This window comes from Plecotus auritus (genome assembly GCF_963455305.1).
Source record: "Plecotus auritus genome assembly, chromosome: 15".
Taxonomy (NCBI): Eukaryota; Metazoa; Chordata; class Mammalia; order Chiroptera; family Vespertilionidae; genus Plecotus; species Plecotus auritus.
The window spans coordinates 10,886,472-10,906,927 of NC_137781.1; the positions used below are offsets into that span (position 1 = coordinate 10,886,472).

At 55.9% G+C, this 20,456-nt stretch overlaps 1 protein-coding gene and 1 pseudogene across 5 annotated transcripts; one reads left to right on the forward strand and one right to left on the reverse strand.

Moving 5' to 3' along the window:
- Positions 1-364: 364 nt before the first annotated feature.
- On the reverse strand, positions 365-16,483 carry MFGE8 (milk fat globule EGF and factor V/VIII domain containing). 4 transcript variants are annotated; one of them, XM_080651494.1, is made up of 9 exons: positions 16,286-16,452; positions 13,335-13,460; positions 12,792-12,926; positions 9,333-9,514; positions 8,760-8,915; positions 7,297-7,441; positions 2,993-3,180; positions 1,328-1,483; positions 365-1,210 (listed from the first exon to the last, which is right to left on the reverse strand). In XM_080651494.1, exons 1-9 carry the CDS (start codon positions 16,356-16,358, stop codon positions 1,070-1,072), a joined length of 1,302 nt encoding a protein of 433 aa, XP_080507620.1. In that variant the 5' UTR covers positions 16,359-16,452; the 3' UTR covers positions 365-1,069. The 4 variants fall into 4 exon arrangements, with proteins under 4 accessions (XP_080507620.1, XP_080507621.1, XP_080507623.1 ...); XM_080651495.1 differs by having other exon boundaries at positions 2,993-3,177; positions 16,286-16,451; XM_080651497.1 differs by lacking the exon at positions 13,335-13,460 and having other exon boundaries at positions 2,993-3,177; positions 16,286-16,483.
- Positions 16,484-17,909: 1,426 nt separating this feature from the next.
- Positions 17,910-20,131, forward strand: LOC308239033 (zinc finger and BTB domain-containing protein 44-like; annotated as a pseudogene). The gene is made up of 4 exons: positions 17,910-18,119; positions 18,318-18,646; positions 18,911-19,265; positions 19,648-20,131. The product of its transcript is annotated as a zinc finger and BTB domain-containing protein 44-like (transcript).
- Positions 20,132-20,456: the final 325 nt, after the last annotated feature.

The following is a 20,456-nucleotide window of genomic DNA, read 5'->3' on the forward strand; positions in this document are numbered from 1 at the left end:
CCTCCAACACTAGGGTGGTTTCATTTGCCCCGTTTCCAGCCAGACTTTCCCTCCTCTGTGGCCGGCCCCTTTCCCAGATCACCAGGCACTGGCCTGCGCTGCCCCCACTGGCCACTTCCTGATGGCCCCTGCCCAGGGAGGGAATGCGCCAGCGCCTCCCAGAAGCCAGTGCGCTCGGCCAGGAGGCCCTGCACCCACTTGGCAGCGTCCTGGCCCCCTGTGGGCCCCCAGCAGCCTCCTCCTTCCTCCGGCTGGGAAGCAACGTGTCGTCGGGCAGGTGGGGAGAACGCTGAGGCTCTGGGGACACGGCGGACGAGGGTGGGGACCAGCACCATGGGAAAGAACCACGCAGCAAGAGCTCCAGGCAGTGATATAAATATATTTTGGAAGCTGCCTGTGCACTCAGGGGCCGCCCAGGCCTGCCCACCTCCTCCCATCTGTCCACAGACCCACCCCACCCGCTTCTGTCTTTCTAGGCTGCAGCTCAAGGGTCAAGAGGGGTCTCCAGGGAGGTGGGTGGGCGTGTCAGGGGGCTGGGTGGCGGCATCAGGAATGGCAGCATCATGCCTCCGGGCTGAGCGGCAGGCGGCAGGCAGGCGACTGTTATCTCCAGCCTGGCGCCTCGGGGCCTTCCTCCAGCGCCCGGGAATGTGGGGGGTAGGAGGCGGGCTATTGGCAACAGAGGCTGGAATGGGGGATCTGAAAGAGGTACCCGTAAGCCACACCCCGGTTTTGCTCTTCCCTGTCCATCCCAGACCTACTCAACTCCCACAGCGCCTAAGAACATGGGATGGATTGTCCCCCGGCCTTTTGGCAAGATCAAGTGTAGAAAGTGGGAGGGCATGAGGGCTGGGCGCCAGGGGCAGGTGGGAGGTGGGGCGGGCGTGTGGGAGGTGAGGTGTGAGGAGGACAGAGGGAGGGAGAGGTGACGGACATCCCCCCCACCCCCGCCCCCCACGGCACTACAATCAGGCGGGCGGTGGGTGGAGGAGGCAGCAGGACCACAGAAGGTCAGGAGAACCAGGGATGGGGCACTTGCCCCACGGCCATCCGGTCCCGTCAGCTGGCCCTACGCGCATCCCAGCAGCTCCACCCGGAGGGTGATTTGGTTGTGCCAGGCCACGGGCAGGATGCGCACAAACCGAGCCATAAAGGGCGTCTCGAACATGTTCCTCTTGTGGGAATTATTGTCAAAGTTGCCTGGGAAAATCTAGAGACAGAGAAGGGATCAGGAAGGCCCCCGAGGCTGGCCGCCTCCCCTCAGAGCCCCAGAGGCCCAACCCGCAGGGCACCGCGGAGTGGCGAGGGGCGGGCGGCTGACACTCACCTTGCTGCTCTCGGCCCCGGGGTCCTTATACTCAGTCCATTTCAGGCCATCATCACTGTGGGCCACCTTGTAGGCTGCCACATACTGGATGCTGCCGAAGTCTCGGGCCCCCTGTGTAATGATGCCGGTCACTTGCTTCTGAGAGCCAAGGTCGATCTACAGGGAAAAAATAAAAATAAAAATAAAATAAAGTCAACCACCTTTTCTTTGCTTGCACCCTTTCCAGTAAAGTGGAAAAAGCAGACACGGAGACAGGAAATGGAGTTTGGGGAAAGCTGCTTGTCAGGGATGATGTTGTCCTCAGAGCCTCAGTTTCCTCATCTGTAAAATGGGCATAAATGTGCCCGGCCGGCGTGGCTCAGGGGTTGAACGTCGACCTATGAACCAGGAGGTCACGGTTCGATTCCCAGTCAGGGCACCTGCCCGGGTTGCAGGCTCGATTCCCAGTGTGGGACGTGCAGAAGGCAGCCGCTCAATGATTCTCTCTCATCATTGAGGTTTCTATCTCTCTCTCTCCATTCCTCTCTGAAATCAATAAAAATATAAAAATTAAAAGTAAGTACCGCCAGCTTTGTCAGACACAATGAGGCAATTCACTGCAACGGAGCTCACATTTCAGAGTCTGGCCCCTGGCCAACGCCTCAGCTTGAACTGCTCCCGGGGACCCGGCGGGGCTGACCACAGCCTGACCTTGGTCCCGAGGAGCCCAAAGGCAGGCAGCTCCTCAGAACCCAGCTCCACGGGCTAATGTGCTCCTTGGGGCCCCGAGACAGACCTGATCCAGGCCCTGACCATCCTGGGGAGCCCCAGGCAATTCCTGACCCGCCAGGACTCGGCTTGCGCAGCTGTGACATGAGCGGATGCTCTGGTGTTGGTGATTCTCAAGTTTCCCAATTGCATTGGAATCCGAGGGCTGTCCTGTGGTGTGTCCCCGACACCGTGTCAGAGAGCAGTGCTTGGTGCTCAGGCAGGGAAACCCCAAGGTGCCTGTCTTGGGGCCCCTCCTCCACCCTGCCCTGCTGTCCATGGGCTCAGCCTGGTTTCCCTGGGACAGCCAGTGGAGGTGGCTCTCCCCCTACCGACACACGCCCTTCCCCACATCCACACCCCCCCACACACATACACAGACACACATGCAAATAAGCACACACACACACACAGTCAGATATACAGATATGCACAGATACACACACAGACACACACACACACACCCTCCACACACACAGGTAGACACAGACACACAGACACAGACACACATACAGATAGAAAGACACAGATATACAGAAACAGACACACCCCCTCCACATACACAGATAGACACACATACACAGATAGACACACATATATACAGACACGTACACATACGCACACTTATACACACACACAGATATACAGACACACACACAGATATACACACACACCGATACACACACACGCCCTTCCTACACCAGGGCTGCGGGCCTCGGTTGAAGCAGCAGCGAGCTCCCCTGCTCTCCCCCCTGTTCTTATAGAATCAGGAGGAAGGTGGGGTTCATGGCAGGAGAAAACAGCAAACAGACAAGACTTTCCAGAAATTCCCTCTTGGGGAGCAGAAGCCTGAGCCGTGAGGAGGTCAGAGACCTGGCAGCCCCCCCCCCCCCATCCCACCCACGGAGCCAGGCCCACCTGCAGCCACTCGGAGGCAGAGTTTTTCTCCGCGGTCCAGGCATTGAACTTGCCCTGCTGGTCCAGCCGCGCGTAGTAGGGATACCAGCTGAAGGAACTCAGGCCCCAGGTCTTGTAGATGCTGGAGGCCGTGATCTGCTTGTCAGGGATGATTCTGTCCTTCATGCCCAGGGGTTCATCACATCCTGCTAACAAGGGGGGCTGGTAGATCTGGGGTCCACAGGCTCCCAGGGGTGTGAGCACAAGGCAATGAGGTGGAAAGAACTGTGGAACGATCAGTCCTTGGCATCCTCTTGGACAGAAGCTCTTTCTGCCTTTTAGAATCAACCATCCTGCCCAGCCCGTGTGGCTCAGTGGTTGAGCATCGATCTGTGAACTGGGAGGTCACGGTTCAATTCCCAATCGGGGCGCATGGCTGGGTTGCGGGCTCGGTCCCCAGCATAGAGCATGCGGGAGGCAGCAGATCAATGATTCTCTCTCATCACTGATGTTTCTCTCTCTCTCTCCCTCTCCCTTCCTCTCTGAAATCAATAAAAATATTTTTAAAAATTAAATTAACCATCCTTTGTTCTCACTGCCTGCCCCACCCCCTCCTCCCTCCGCCACCTGCTCTCAGCTCCCACCCCCACCCGACTTGCCCTTCACCGATCACCTGCTATTCTTCCTTCTCTGCACCAGGGCAGGCCCTGATCCATCCACCACTTCCCACCCTCCTTCAAGGCCTGCCTGTGGGACACCTCCTCCAAGAAGCCTGCCCTGACCACCTCACTGGGGCAGGACTTGTCCCTCCTCTGGACTCACAGCACTTCCTGTGTCACTCCTACATTACTGCTGAGTCCTGGGATGGTCCTGCAGGACATGAATAACAACCATCTCACTGATTCGGTGCTCACCTCGGTCAGTTCATCTACCACACGGAAAACTGAAGATATTAGCCACCCTGTTTCACAGGCAGGAAAACTGAGGCCGCGAGACAAACACTGTACCAAACCACACACACAAACTCCTGATGGCCACCCACACCACGCTGTGACATCATCTCCACCATCCACACACCCAGCCAGAGCCATGAACAGGACTTCCAGCAGGTGGAAGTCAGAGAATCAGAACTCCTGGGGCCCCAGGGACCAACCTTTATCCTTGCCCAGCAGCCCCTCTGTCAGCGTCTAGAAGATTCCACATTCAACAGCTGGCATACGGTCAGACAGGCCTGTGAGGGCGGGCCTCAGGAGCGGGCCTGGGTTTCATTCAGGCCTGCCCCAAACACTCAGGAATGTGCCGGGCTGTTATGTACTAGTCACGGGCACCTTCAGGTGGCCTTTAGAATAGCTGAGGACTCCCAGGGCAAGGATGGGTGTGTCTCACATCTGGCGGAATCCCCAGTCCACAGCTGGTCTCCCTTTGGGTAACTGGGTGGGTGGGGGGCAGTGGGCCTGGAGAGCCAACCAACTGAACATTGGGCAAGGCAAGGAGATGGCCCGGGAAGCAGACAGGGCATCCTCGGCTCAGCCTGTCTCGGCCTCAGAGGGAGACGGCTGGGACAGGACCCTGCAGGCAACTATAACCGCCTAAGGCGGTGCTTCCCAACCTCTCTTTGGCCCGCGCCCCACCTAAGCATCTCTAACATCCTGATGCCCCCTGTGACCTATCATTCTTATTATTCAAAAAGTGAGCTCCTGCCGAAACCGGTTTGGCTCAGTGGATAGAGCGTCGGCCTGCGGACTGGGGGGGTCCCAGGTTCGATTCCGGTCAAGGGCATGTACCTTGGTTGCGGGCACATCCCCAGTGGGAGTGTGCAGGAGGCAGCTGATCGATGTTTCTCTCTCATCGATGTTTCTGACTCTCTAACCCTCTCCCTTCCTCTCTGTAAAAAAATAAAATATATTTTTTTAAAAAAAGTGAGCTCCTATTCACGTGGAGGAAGCCTCAAAGGCCATGAACTTGGTCTAAACAAGCTTCCCAAGAACATGGCATCCATGAGAGAGAGAAATGAAAGAACGATAGGACCGGGGAAGGACTGAGGAAGAAATCACTAAGAAATTGTTAAAATAATATGAAGTGATAGGAAAAAATAGCAAATAAAGTTTCAAATATAGAATAGAGAACTGAAATGCATACATATGTCACCATATATATTTATAGTCTGTACATGAGGCCCCGAGAACCAGAAGACATGCAAAAGATTCACTGTTAATAACTCATTCTCGAATTGCCCCCCTTAAACATCACATCGCCCCCCTGTGCGGCATGTGCCCCATGTGGGGAACCGCTGGCCTAAGGCTTCAGACTAGGACAGCGAGTAGGAAGGGACTCCAAGGACAGGAGCCAGAGTTGGGACCCCCAGAAACTGCCTCTGCCCTTTACCAACGGCCAAAATGTCCTTTTAGCAGAAGGCAGCGTCTTTTTTCTTTTTTAATTTGTATTGAACTTATTGGGGTGACACTGGTTAATAAAATTAGGTTGCAAGTGTATGATCCTGTAATACAGCATCTGTATATTATATTGTACACTGAGTGGCCAGATGATGATGACCTCTGAACGCATAATAATCTGGCCACTCAGTATATATCCTAGATAATAAAAGGCTAATATGCAAATTGTCCCCTCAACCAGGAGTTCGAGCAGCAGGCAGGCCGGCCAACTGCCCATGTCCCCTCCCCCTGGCCAGGCTGGCCGGACCCCACCCATGCACGAATTCATGCACCAGACCTCTAAAATACACACACACACACACACACACACACACACACACACACTGAGTGGCCAGATTATTATGCGTTCAGAGATCATCATCATCTGGCCACTCAGTGTATGTTCACCAAGCAGGCAAGTCTCCTTCCATCACCATTTATCCCCCCTTTACCCTCTTCTACCTCTGCCCACCCACCCCCCCAACCCCCACACTCTGGTAATCACCATACTGTTGTCTGTGTCAAGGAGTGTTTTGTTCGGTTTTGTTTTTAACTTAATCCCTTCACCTTTTTCACCCAGAAGGCAATTATCTAACTCCCCACTTACACAACTGGGCTCAAAAGGTAGTGGCCCTGGGAATACAGACTTAAGCTCACATTAAAAAAAAAAAAAACTAAACCCAGCCAGGCACAGAAGTCAGCTCTGAATGGTATTGGGTGGTATCTGAAATGGGGTAACAGGAAGAAGTGCCACGGAGGGGAAAGGGGGCGCAAAGGGTGGGTCTTGGGTAACCTGAGAAAGGCAATCGGCCTTACAAGCCCTACAGTTCCGCCAGTGCGCAGCAGGTGGCACTGTGGCTGCAAAAAAGCGGGAACCACTACCTGGATCTCCGAGAAAACAGTTGAGCTGAGACAAGGAAGCTGGGCTGCCTAACCCCCTGCACCCTGACCCCCTGCACCCTCTTCTACCTCTGCCCCTCCCCCCCCAATGGTGCGTGTTTTCCTGGCTCAGAGGAAACCCGTCCCTTTCTTATCCCCCATTCCTCTATCTGGGACTGTCTCTGGAAATGGCAGCAGGACACCAGCTGCACTAGAAGCCTTCCTTGTCTCTTAAATGCAGACAAACGGGAGTTTTTTGCGGGGCGGGGGGGGGGGGGGGTGTGGAGAGTAAATGTACTGGATGGGTAGGTGTCAGAAGCCCAAGTTTTAATGCCTGCCAGCTGTATGCCCTTGATAAATAATTTATCTGGAGCCCTAGCCGGTTTGGCTCAGTGGATAGAGCATCAGCCTGCAGGCTGAAGGGTCCCGGGTTCGATTCCATTCAAGGGCACATGCCCGGGTTGCGGGCTCGATCCCCAGTAAGTAGGCATGCGGCGAAGCAGCCAGTCCATGATTCTCTCTCATCGTAGATGTTTCTAACTCTCTCTCCCTCTCTCTTCCTCTCTGAAATCAATAAGAATATATTTTTTTAAAATACTAACAATTTATCTGGGCCTCACTTTCCTCATTCATTCACTCATTCATCAAGTATTTATCCAGGCACCGTTCTAGGCACTGGGAATCCACAGTGAACAAATCAGACCAACTCCCTGAAGACGGGAGCTGACCTCTGCAACACAGAACGGATGCTACGAGTCTAGAAGCTCAAGGAACCAATCAGAATTAAGTGACAACGCTCTGAGAACGGAAGTGGCGTCTCTTTTTGTCCTCTACCCACCAGAATGCCATGGGCTGGCACAGAGAGGATGATACCCGGGCAGGGCTGCTGACGGCCGGTGACCCCTCTCTGCTGTGTGAGCCCGGGTCCCTGGGCCTTGCTGCAGCCCCGCCCAGCTCAGCTTGGCTGAGAAGAGAGGCCAGCCCCTGGGACGGACCCCAGCCGCCAGCACTCACCATTCAACTCACAGCCAAGGAGCTCAAAGCGCAGGGTGCAGCCCCGGTGGCAGTTAATGGGCATCAGTCTTACGTACTGCAACTCTAGAGGGAAGTCAAACATGTTGACCTTCAGGCCACTGTTGTCCACGTTCCCTGTAAATATCTGGGAGGGAGAGACGGCGGGGAGGGTCAATATGGGCAGGCCCCCTTCCTGGATTGCCCCTTTCCGCAGGCCCCCTTCCTGGATTGCCCTTTCCTCTTTGGGTCTAGGGGGCGGGGAGGAGGGCTCAGCAGGGACTCGGCCCTTCCCATGGCCACCTCCCCTCCCCCCAAGATTCCCCTTGTCGCACCTTCCTCGGTCATCACAGTGCCTGGGCATGAACCCCTGTCTTCCACACAGGGCCACCTATCCACCTATAGGGTGCCTCTGCGAATTCGGAAAAGGCACTCCTTTCTCAAGCCGCTTTATTATAATAGTTTTCCCACAGATAGAAGCACACAAACATATGTCCCGTGGTGAATGGGCTCGCCTGCTAATGATATCCTTGAGCGTGCCTGCACGGCTGTACATGGTGGTCCTGAAGGCTCGGAGTGCACCCCAACTCCACTACAGCCTCCCCCAACAACAGGTCACTGTTGAGTCTCACTATTCTCATCTATAAAGTGGGGCTATTGCCCTAGCTGGTGTGGCTCAGTGGAGAGAGCATCAGCCTGTTGACTGAAGGGTCCCAGATTCGATTCCGGTCAAGGGCATGTACCGAGGTTGCAGGCTCAATCCCTGACCCCAGAGGCAACCAATCCATGTGTCTCTCTCACATCAATGTTTCTCTCTCTCTGTCTCTCCCACTCCCTTCCACTCTCTCTAAAAAAAAAAAAATCAATGGAGCCCAGCAGGTGTGGCTCAGTAGTTGAGCATCAATCTATGAACCAGGCGGTCACAGTTCAATTGCCAGTCAGGGCACATGCCCGGGTTGCGGGCTCGATCCCCAGTGTGGGGTGTGCAGGAGGCAGCCGATCCATGATTCTCTCTCATCATTGATGTTTCTATCTCTCTCTCCCTCTCCCTTCCTCTCTGAAATCAATAAAATATATATATATATTTTAAATATCAATGGACAAATATCCTTGAGAATTAACAACAAGAACAAAATAACAAAGAAAAGATAAAAACCTTTAAAAAAATTAAAAATAGAACTATCATATGATCCATCAATCCCACTTCGGGGTTTATATCCAAAGGATAAGAAAAAAAATAATAAGAATAAATCAATAAAGTGAGGCTATTTACTTGTAACCACAAAACATGGGAATAATCTGGGTTTCCCAATTTCTGGGAGCGAAGATGCACTTGAAGATCCCCCCCGCCCCCTGCCATGGCCAATTACGGGGCAGGCTACCCTCGCCTCAGTGGGGGCCCTCCAACAAGGCTGGAGCCCCGGGGTGCTGACCACAGCGCTTCCTTACGGCCCATGCGGCCTCACCTTGTCTCCTGAGTTCCCGTCTTCCTGGATGAACTTGAACTTTTTCCCGTCAAGGCTGTACGCCACCTTGAACATCTTCACGTACTCGGCTCTGCCTGCGCGGCTGGCGCCCTGCGTCACCACGCCCGTCACCTGCATCCTCCGCAGGAGGTTCACCTGGACCCGGGGTGGGGAGGACAGGACCCTTAAAACTCCCACATCCCTTCCACCTCCGCCCCTCCCCCCACCCGGAGCAGGGACAATGCAGGCAGATAAGTGGTGGATGGAGTCTCTCTCACCCCACTCTCTCAGGACTGTGGACCCAGTGCTCAGAATAGCCCAGAAGGATGCACAAGGCCCCCAGAGACCTCATCCAGTGCAAACAGCCCCCCACAACCTGGGGTTAGCACCCCCTCACCCCACCCGTATACCCCAAGTCCCCCAAGGCTGCCCTCCACTTACAGACAATTCATCTGGAGGAACCTGCTACCTTGATACCTGGACCCCCTGATGAACCCTCCCGCGGTGACCCCCAAACGCAGGCACAAGCATCTCACCTTTTCCCCTCCCATCACGCCACCCCCTCCTCCGCACCTGGATCCAGGGCTTCCTGTCATAGTTACTGGCTGTCCAGGCATTGACAATGCCCGAGCGATGTAGGCGGGCCAGCTCCGGGGCCCAGCGCTGCAAAGCCATGAAGCCCAAGTGCACGGACGAGGCGGAGATCTGCCGGTCGGCGATGGCCCCCGTCTCCATGCCCAGCGGCATGGCGCACCCTGCAGGGAGGGAGACGGCAGTCAGGTGGCCACCCTCCCAGGTGGGACCCAGAGGACAAGAGAAGAAGACAGACGGTGTGGCCTCTGCCAAGGACCCAGAGCAGAGACCATAGGGGACAACGAGGCCCAAGAAGAGGTGCCAGGAAAGGTTGTGTGGTGAGGAAGCAAGCACAGCACCCAGGCCTGTACTCATGAGGCTGCCGTGATTGACAGCTGGAGTCTCCTATCAGGAGGACCACTGCACCCAGCCCCGCCCCTGGCTCCCCCAGGACGGCTTTGGGAGAAGGGGCACCTCAGATGGCAGGGGACTTCCCATAAAGCAATAAGCATACCCATAAGCAAATCCGTGTGGAGTCTTCTAGAACCCCAAGTGGCATGAGTTTTCTGGTGGGACGTGAAGGCCATTCTGATTTCTCCTGGACCCTCTGCCCTTTCCAACTGCTGGTCCGGGCCCAGCCACCTGCCCAACCGCCCCTGGCCGAGGCCACGTCGCCTTCACCATCACCCCAGCGAAGTGGTCAAGGGGTGAGCCATTCTCCTGGCTCCCAGCAGGGAACCCAGGCTCAGGCCCCCCTACAGGCGCACCCCAGGCTCACGCAGGGACAGTGGGGCTCAAAGGGCGACCACGGGCCCAGGATCAGAGCCGCCAGTGGCTGAGCAGAGGTCTGCACTATCCTCATACCCAGGTGCCTGCCCCCTCAGGGACTCCAACATGCATTCTTGAGACTGCAGCCCTAGCCAGTTTGGCTCAGTGGATAGAGCATCAGCCTGTGGACCAAAGGGTCCTGGGTTTGATTCCGGTCAAAGGCATGTACCTCGGTTGCAGGCTCCTCCCTGGCCCGGGCCCTGGTCAGGGCACGAGCAGGAGCCAACCAATCGATGTGTTTCTCTCACATCGATGTTTCTCTCTGTCTTTCCCTCTCCTGCTCTCTCTTAAAAAAAAAAAAAAATCAATGGAAAAATAGCCTCGGGTGAAGATTAACAAAACAAAAGACAAAAAAAAGAGGGGCTGCAAAGGTCCCTCTGGGGGGCTGCTCGGCCTCTGTGGACGCCTCCTGCCTTGCACAGGTGCCACCGTCGAGGGCAGACCCCAGCCAGAAGCACAGGAGGCTAGGTGGGTAATTCCAACTCAGGCACACCCATGGTTACCTCGGCGCCCAGCACAGTAATTAGTGGGCCCACCTGTCCCCCACCCAAGGCTGTCTGCGTGGCGAGCCCCTCACCCCCCACTCCCCACACATTCCTGCACCCAGGATAGCAAACACATTGGCCCAGGGCCCATGCCTGTGAGGTGAAGGGCATCATTTAACCTGCTCCCCCGCAGTGCCCCAGCAAACCTCAGTGTCCCCTCTTCTGCCTGAGGACAACCTCCTGCCCCCTGCCCAGGATGCTCAGTGACAGACACAAAGCACTGCAGAAGTCTGCCCACCCCCGCGTCCAACCCGGGCAGGGGGACTTTTCACACCTGGACCAGGAGGGAGGACTTGAGAGCCACCGCACCGCGGGCAATGTCAGCTGGGCCCACCCAGGGCCATTCTGCGGCTGCCGGGTCAGCAAGCAGGCCACAGGCCAGCTCTGTGTATGTGCCTGACTGTGAAGGGACAGCCCAGCCTCCCCAGGCCCCGCCCTCCTCACCTCCATAATGAGGCCAAAGGTCAAACATGGGCCAGGAGCTGTCAGACCCTGAGGCCCAGGCTTTATTGACTGACCTCCTGGGCCCCAAAAGATTAAAAATGTGTTTGTTTTGCCCTCTTGGTAGAAAAACCCTAACACTTGCCTTAGCCGGTTTGGCTCAGTGGTTAGAGCATCAGCCTGCAGACTGAAGGGTCCCAGGTTGGGTTCCGGTCAAGGGCACATGCCCGGGTTCCAGGCTGAATCCCCAGTGGGGGGGTGTGCAGGAGGCAGCCCATCAATAATTCTCTCTCACCATTGATGCTTCTATCCCTCTCTCCTTCTCCCTTCCGCCCTGAAATCAATGGAAGTATCCTATATAATAAAAGCCTAATATGCAAATCAACAGAACAGAGGAAGGACTGGTGGAACGACTTTGCTATGATGAGCACTGACACCTGGGGGCAGACACTAAACGCAGGAGTTGCCCCCAGCCCGCAGGCCCCAGGCCAGCCAAGGCGGGTGCCAGTGGGCTCCCCCCACCCCATCACCCCCGAGTCAACCTTCAGAGGGAGGTGACTAACGGCTGCAGCAGCAGGGGTGGGGGCAGCTGGCAAGTGGGTGGCAGGGGGCAGAGCCAGCCAGCAAGTGGGCTGGACCTGGGAGGCAACTGGCGGGGCGATTGGGGGGTAGGGCCAGCAAGTGGGCGGCACCAGGCTGGCCAAGGCAGGTGACAGTGGGGACCCCTTGACCATCGCACCAATCGCCCCACAGATCGGCCCTGATCGCCAGCCAGGCCTAGGGACCCTACTCATGCATGAATTTCATGCACCGGGCCTCTAGTACTAAAATAAAGGAAAGAAAAATCCCTGCCATGACCGGTTTGGCTCAGTGGATAGAGCGTCGGCCTGCGGACTGAAGGGTCCCTGGTTCGATTCCGGTCAAGGGCATGTACCTTGGTTGCGGGCACATCTCCAGTGGGAGGTGTGCAGGAGGCAGCTGATGGATGTTTCTCTCTCATCGATGTTTCTGACTCTCTAACCCTCTCCCTTCCTCTCTGTAAGAAATCAATCAAATATATTTAAAAAAATAAATAAATAAATAAGATTTCTTCCCTGGCCCAGTGTTGCTCAGTGGTTGAGTTTCAACCTATGAACCAAGAGGTCACTGTTCGATTCCGGTCAGGGCTCCATCCCCAGTAGGGGGCATGCAGGAGGCAGACAATCAATGATTCTCTCTCATCATTGATTTCCTATCTATCTCTTCCCCTCTCCCTTCCTCTCTAAAATCAATAAAAATATATTAAAAAAAAAAAAAAAAGAAAGAAAGAAAAATCCCAACCCTTAGCCCTAACGCTATTTGTCTGGTTCATGGGGACCCAGGAAACAGCACTCCCATGATTCAGGGGCCACCATACCCCCCACTCCCCCTGCAGGGACATCTGGCCTGGCCTGCAGCCCCAGGAAAGAAGCCGGGGGGAGGAGCAACAACACCCCGCCCCCATTCTATGGCCTCCCTTAGGCTCTGACCCACCCTCACCTCAATCTACCCAGGGGAGGCCCTGACACGGGATAATAAGACCGGACGTGGCGGACATGGCCCAGCTGCCAGGACGGTGGCTCAGGGTCTCCCCCCACCCCAGCCGGGGCAGGTCCCAGATACTCACTGCTCTCACAGTGGACGCCCGAGTAGCCTTGCGGGCACTCGCAGACGTACTGTTTGAAGACATCGCCACGGTGTGCCTCCTCCCCAAGCGCCTGGCATTCGGCATCATTGCGGCAGGGGTTTGGGAAACAGGGACCTGGGTAGGAGCAGGCAGGTGAGATGGGCAGGTGATCAGGAAAAGGTAGGGGGGGGGGGTGGAGACAGAGACAGACAGCAGCCATTGGACCTAGCCCAAAGGGACCTTCTGCCTAAGCTCCGCCCCCTGCCCGCCTCCCTCTCCCATGCCTTCCCTCCCTCCCCCACCTGGCCTGGTGGGGCCTGGGCCAGCCTGGCGCCAAGGAGGGCCGTGTGTGGGTGGATCAGCCCAAATCAAGGAAGCACCCAGCTTTGCAAGGGGCTCGGGGTTTTCCAGGGAAACGCTGGCTGACAAGGGACAGGTGCGGGGGACACTGCCCACTTCACAGACCAGCTCACCCCAGCAGCCTGGGCTGCAACTGGGAGCGAGGCGAGGAGGAGGGAGGCAGGCGCAGCCCAGGGCAGGTACCTTTCTCAGTCTCGTTGCAAATGGGCCCCGTAAAGCCTTCGGGGCAGAGGCAATAGAAGGGGAGCTCGTCCTGGCCCGACAGGCAGGTCCCACCGTTCAGGCACTCGAGGGAGTCACAGAAGTCACCTGCAGCGGCAGCTCCAACTCAGGAACAATTCCTTCTCACAGTAAATGCTTGGGGGGCCCCACTACCATCTACGTATGTGCTGGGCCCCCGAGACAGAGAAAGCAGGCATAGCACAGGCCTCAAGGAGTCCCGGGGAGGGGGCGGACCAGTGAACGGGGGTGACAGGCCCCATGAGCCTACACAAGAGGCCACTTTCCAGTGGTTTCTGCCAAGGAGACTGCGGTTCTGCAGAGGAGGGCTATGTGAGCTGGCATAAAAGACTGGCTGGGGTGGGCGGGGGGGGGGGGGGCGGGGGGGTGCACCAAGCAGGGGAATGAGGAGCGAATGTGCTAAAGAAAGGCAGGCCCGGCTGGCATGGCTCAGTGGTGGAGCATTGACCTATGAACCAGGAGGTCACGGTTGGACTCCCAGTCAGGGCACATGCCCAGATGGCAGGCTCGATCCCCAGGAGGGGGCGTGCAGGAGGCAGCCGATCCATGATTCTCTCTCATCATGGATGTTTTTTTCTCTCTCTTTCTCCCTTCCTCTCTGAAACCAATAAAAATCTATTTATTAAAAAAATAATAATAAAGGCAGAAGCACAGAGAGCCGGGTACACTGGGAGACTAGTAAGACAGCTAACCAGGTGGGCTGGGACCAGACTGGAAGGGACAATAAGAATGACAACTTTAGACTTTTCTACCTGCACACCAAGGGCTCGTCACCTTCCTTCAGCCTCCCTACCGTGATCCACCAGAAAAAAACAAGTCAGAGATCCTCACTCGGGACGGGGGGGAGGGGGGGGGAGGGATGGGGACCCTGGTTCCAATTCCGAGAAGGGAACTGTTATCTGCTGGACTCGCCTGAGGTGGGGAGGCGCCTGGGAGTGACACAAAGATCCCTCTGGCTGTTAGGTGAACAGGTGACAGGATAGGGGAGGTAGGGGACCAGGAGAGCATCGGGGAGGCTGCCCCAGGCCTCCAGAAGAAAGGAAGGCAGAAGGGGTGAGGAGGGCAGGTGGATGTGAGACACACTGGATGAGGACTTCAGACGTGGGAGGAGGGCTGGCGAGGACATCACAGCCTTTGGTGGGGGCCTGCCTGGGTGGCCGATGTGAACGATTACCCAGAGTCCCTTGGCTCTGGTGAACGGGGTGAGCCGGGCCTGTCGGAGGGGCTTCTGACCTTAGCATCCCAGAGGGCTCCCCCATGGCCCACACCTGTTCGGGGTAAGACATGAGAAACATTTGTTCCTCCCCGCAAGTCTGGCCATGCCAGGCTGGAGGGCCCTCCTGGAACCCCAAAATCCCTGCGAGCCGGGGCCGGGCTGCAGGGAAGGGACTACCGTTAATGAGCTATGGAGCCCTCAGAACTCCACCTTGGAGCCCTCAGAACTCCACCTCAGCTCGGGCCTCCTCGGGAGCTCAGGCGGCTCCCAACGCGCTATTAGTCACTGGCTTTAAATAGCAGGTTAATCCCCTCCCCTGACCTGGCGGGCGGCGGCTCGGGCACAGACAGGGCTTGGTAATGGCCGGAGTCCTGGGCTCCGGTCCCAGCCAAGTCCAACTGCTCTTCCTCGCCCTCCCAAGTGGCTGCAGGGCCAGGTGGTCCAGTGGGAAAAAGGGAAAGGGAACGGGACAAGGTGCCCCCTTCCCTGGGGGCCCTAGACTGACTCACCTGGGCACAGCAGCCTGGGGCTTCCCCGTCCCAGGAAAAGCCAGATCACCCCCCTACTACAGTAACCACCTTCTGGATTTCAGGGTCCTGCCCTTTTGGTACATTTTGCCAGGCTGCCGGGCCTGAGAGGAATGGGAAGGGACAAGACCCAGCGTCTCTAAGGGTTATTGAGGGGAGCCACCAGCTCCCCAGTGCGTGGGAGCCTGGCGTGCCCTCAAAGGCTTCTGCTGCAGGCCAGGGGTCAGGGGTCAGACCTTCACGGATGGCAGAGCCAGGCCTCCGCTGTCATCCACCCACCCCCTTGCTTCAGTCAATCGTGGAAATGATGGAGGGGGCGCCTGAAGAGCCCTTGTCACCCACCCGCCTCCTTTTCCCAGTCCTGGAGGAGGGCTGCGTGGCCCCAACGCCAAGGGGATGGGGCATCCCAGGACCTGCCTGCGGGAGGCCCGGCTGGTGGAGGGAGGCCTCCTGGGCGGGGGAGGAGGACCAGGGGAGATACAGCAGCCGGCCAAGGCCACGGAAGGAAGGAGTCAGGAGAGGAAGCCAGTCTGGCCGGCCGCAGCAGGAGACAGCCCTTTTCCGAGGCCTTCTCCAGCCTGGGAATCCTCTCGTGGGCCCCACCTAGAGCCCTTCCATCCCACCCACTTCCCAGCCCCCCTCCCTCTTATCACTGGTGAGCGCGCGCGGGCGGAAATCTCCAATGATCGGACCAGCGGCCAGGGCTTGGGAAGGAGTTAGTTGCCAAGGAGGAAAGTTGGCTGGAGACTTATCAATACCAGAGTCCTAGAAACGTACAGCGGGAAGGCGCGCGCGAGGCGAGGCGGTCACCGTTCAATGGCCTCATTATACAGATGGGGAAAGAGAGTCCTACACAGCGGATTCCTTTGTTATGTTTAAGCCACCTCCCTGGGGATGGTTGGGCTGTCACCCAGCGTCCCGAGCCGCCGCCCGACGCCCTAGCCTCTCTCACCGACCAAAACTCCCCAGCGCGGAGACGGCGGGAGAAGCCGAGAGCATCGCGGCCGCCAGCGGGGGCGCAGCCGGGGAAGTCGCCCCTCGGCCCCGCGGAGGCTCTCTCTGCCCAAGTTTGTCAACAGTGGAGGTGGAGGGAGGGCGCCGCGCCGAACTTCCGAGCGGAGAGGAGGGGCGAGGGCGGCGCGATCACTCACCGGAGCCTGCGAAGAGGCCGGAGGCGCAGAGCAGCGCGCCGCAAAGCGCGGCCAGCAGGCGGGGGCCCGGCATGCTGCGCACCAGTGGGGGACCCGGCGGAACTGAAGATCGGGCCGTGCAGACAGCAGGCTCTCACTCCTACTCCTGGACCGGAATAAATCAGGCAGCGCTGCACCTCCCACTGGCCCGCGAGCTCCGCCCAGGCCGGCCAGAGGCGGACTCGGGGCGGGGCTCCGCAGCAGGGGTGATGGGGTGGGGGGGACCCAGGGGTCCTCGCCTCCCGCCTCCTGCCCGGCCACGCCCACCCGACCTCTGGATTGAGGTTGGTGTGACCTAGCGCCCGGTCTAAATAGACTGGACAGGAAAGAGCGCACATGGAGTTGTTTGGGTTTTAGTTGTATTTTTTTTTTAACTTTACTTTCGACTTAAATAGCTAAACCTTATGCATCATACTAATGAAAACGGCAAGCACGATGAATACCAGCTTCACTTATCAGATTGGCCAAGTAGCAAATGATGCGCACACTGTTAGCAGGAGGCTCTGGGGAACGGGCCCCAGCATGCATTGTTGGAGGGCGTGTCCATAGGTTCAGCTTCTCCAGGGAGCTACTTGGTAATCCCTGTCAAAGTGACAAGCGCTGAGCCCATGAGACTTAGCAATTCCTCGTGTAGGAATTCATCCTACACATGTGGCCCTGACCGGTTTGGCTCAGTGGATAGAGCGTCAGCCTGCGGGCTGAAAGGTCCCGGCTTTGGATTCCGATCAAGGGGAGGTGCCCCGGTTGCGGGCTGGATCCCCAGTAGGGGGCGCGCAGGAGGCAGCTGATCGATGTTTCTCTCTCATCGATGTTTCTGACTCTATCCCTCTCCCTTCCTCTCTGAAGTCAATAAAAATATATTGAAGAAAAAAAGAAAAGAGCCGAAACCGGTTTGGCTCAGTGGATAGAGCATCGGCCTGCGGACTGAAGGGTCCCGGGTTCGATTCCGGTCAAGGGCATGTACCTTGGTTGCGGGCACATCCCCAGTAGGGAGTGTGCAGGAGGCAGCTGATCGATGTTTCTCTCTCATCGATGTTTCTGACTCTATCCCTCTCCCTTCCTCTCTGTAAAATATCAATAAAATATATTTTAAAAAATAAATAAAATAAATTGACCTGGGATTCTACTTGGTCAGATATGAATGTATTTTTAAAAAAGCCTTTAAAAAAAAAAAGAAAAGAAACTCACCTGTGTAAAATGATGTGCACACAAAGGAAGCAGAGCACATCCTAGCAGCATCCTCTGACATGGCTCCCTCCCAACCTCCATTCCCTTCCCCTTGCCCCTGTCCCCTTCCCCCCAACCCCCACGCCAGGAAAACGCGAGCCGTCTATGGACTGCCTCCACTGCCTCCTGCCTTCGGCGAACCGGCCCCAACGGCCGCCCCCTCGCTCCTCTCCTAAGGCTCCTCCGAGCGCCACGGGCGCCTGCCTCCCGCCACTCCACTCCGCACGCTCCCGGCTCGCGGGCACCTTGCTGCTGCAAAGCGCCGCGCACCAGGCCTCCGGGCCCCGCAGTGCCGCCCGCAGGCCATTTCTGGTTCATTTGCATCCTTGAAGAGCATCTGCAGAAGAGGAAGGGAAAGATGGGTGTGAAAACTTATACTCATAGCTCTCCTTCCCACAGTCAGGAAATGCTTCGAAAGCTAAACATGCTGTGAAATGATGGCCATTTCTCTGACATCACCATTCGTGTCCAGGACAAAATCTGCCGGCACATAAGGTGATACTAGCAGTTTGCAGTGATTTTTTTTCTCCGCACCAAACTTGTAGGCCAAGTAGAGGAGGAGGACAAGAATGTGTTGGAGACCTAGCTGGTGTGGCTCAGTGGATAGAGCACATGCCCAGTGGTCAGGGCACATGCCCAGATTGCAGGCTCGATCCCCAGTAGGGGGGTGCAGGAAGCAGCCGATCAATGATTCTCATCACTGTTTCTAACTCTCTCTCCCTCTCCCTTCCTCTCTGAAATCAATAAATACATTTTTTTTAAAAAGAATGTGTTTGATTTGCATCGTTACAGTGACTGATTTTATCCCCCTTCTAGAATATGCTTACACAGCCACTCTGGCAATTAACACAGAAAATATTGATGTGCTAGCTGCAGCCAGCTATATGCAAATGTGTAATGTTTGCTATCACCTGCTCAGAGTTCATGAAATCAAGCATTTTATGGAATACACCCAACAGCCAACTGGAAAAGGGTCAAGACTCGATGCTGGACAAGAAAATAACTCTAATTGCAATTTCACTTCTGGAGATGGAAGCCGTTCACCAGTGTCCTCAGAGAGCAGCGTGGTAGAAAGAACCATTCCAGCCCTGGCCGGTTTGGCTCAATGGATAGAGCGTCGGCCTGCGGACTGAAGGGTCCCAGGTTCCATTCCAGTCAAGGACACATGCCTGGGTTGTGGGCTCAATCTCCAGTAGGGGGCCTGCAGGAGGCAGCCGATTAATGATTCTCATCATTGATGTTTCTCTCTCTCTCTCTCTCTCTCTCTCTCTCTCTCTCTCTCTCCCCCTCTACCTTCTTCTCTGAAATTAATAAAAATATATTTTTAAAAAAAGAAAGAAAGAAAGAACCATTCCCAAGAATCCCGGAGAAATTGCAAAAGCTGCATCGTATGTCTCCCGAAAGTCCTGTACAGTGTAGCACACAGTCCAGCTGCTGAATTCTTCAGCTTCCTACTCAGAAAATAGAACTCCACCCGTTGACTCTTCTTTAGCTTTTTCCTGCACTTTCCCTTTTGGAATTGATCGAAGGATTCAGCCTGATAAGGTTAAACAGGCAGAAAGTACCCGGACTTCAGCGTCCCCTGACCTGTCTGAGACAGAAGAACGGCTGATTTTGTGACTTGTGAGAGCACAAGAAATGTCCTTGCCTCTGGGTACCGAAGAAGATGTCTGGGTGAAAGGAGAAAGGTTAATTGATGAGGAGGTGCCCGAGTGTAAGAAACAGGCCTCTGATTTATCTTCATAGAAAAGAAACAGCATGTGGCTCACGAGCCGCAGTTTGCCGACCACTGCCCTAGACAAAGGGAGGTGGAGGCAACTAGAAAAGGCCCCAGCCCATTTTTTTAAATAACCGAATGAGGAGACGGCAAGGCCTAGGTGACCTATTAGGAAACAGGTGACCAAATAGTACTCAGCCAATGAGGAACCAGAGGAGGGACTAAAGAAATAGGCTATGGTCCCTGCACCAGCTATGATCCTGTACAATGGGCACCCGCTCTCCAGACTGTCATTAAAAGTCTCAGTTTTGCCATGCTTCCGTGTCCTAGTCCATCACTTGAAACTTGGACTGGTGAGCCATTTCTCACAATGAGGAAGTACCCCAGCCTATTAGTACATCTCACAGTTCTCAGAGTGACCAGGAGACAATGCCAGGAAGTGAACACGTCCAAGAGGACCTTCTGATTCATCCACAGTCTTCCTCGATGGGCTCAGTAGACGAAGGCACCACCCAAGGGTTACCTACGCTTCAAGGCACTTCTAGCACCAATGCCCACGCAGATGATGATGATCGATTGGAAAATGCTCAGTATCCCTACCAACTCTCCATTGCTCCTTCTCCCAGCAGTACAGAACGGCCCAGCCCAAATGGTCCAGAAAGACCCTTTTTCAATGTCCGACGTGTGGGGTGCGATTCACCTGAACTCAAAACCTAAAACAGCACATGCTCATCCACTCAGGAATGAAACCATTTCAGTGTGACCGCTGTGGGGAAAAGTTCACCAGTGCTTACTCGCTAAACATGCATCGCCTAGCCCGAGCTGGTTTGGCTCAGTGGATAGAGCATCGGCCTGGGGACTGAAGGGTCCGGGGTTTGATTCCGGTCAAGGGCACATGCCTGGGTTGTGAGCTGGATCCCCAGTAGGGGGCGTGCAGGAGGCAGCCGATCCATGATTCTCTCTCATCATTGATGTTTCTATCTCTCTTCCTCTCTGAAATCAATAAATATATATTTAAAAAAAAAAAAAACAACTATCTCTGCCCTGGCCGGTTTGGCTCAGTGGATAGAGCGGCGGCCTGCGGACTGCGGGGTCCCAGGTTTGATTCCGGTCCAGGGCATGTACCTTGGTTGCGGGCATATCCCCAGTGGGGGGTGTGCAGGAGGCAGCTGATGGATGTTTCTCTCT

Excerpts from the sequence above, each read along its gene's own strand:
- MFGE8 (XM_080651494.1), bottom strand. The coding sequence starts at position 16,358 with ATGCCGGGCCCCCGCCTGCTGGCCGCGCTTTGCGGCGCGCTGCTCTGC. Across the intron at positions 12,927-13,334 it reads TTGCAACGAGACTGAGAAAG|GTCCCTGTTTCCCAAACCCC; the intron begins GTACCTGCCCTG and ends GCTCCTACCCAG. Across the intron at positions 7,442-8,759 it reads ACGGGAACTCAGGAGACAAG|ATATTTACAGGGAACGTGGA; the intron begins GTGAGGCCGCAT and ends TCTCCCTCCCAG.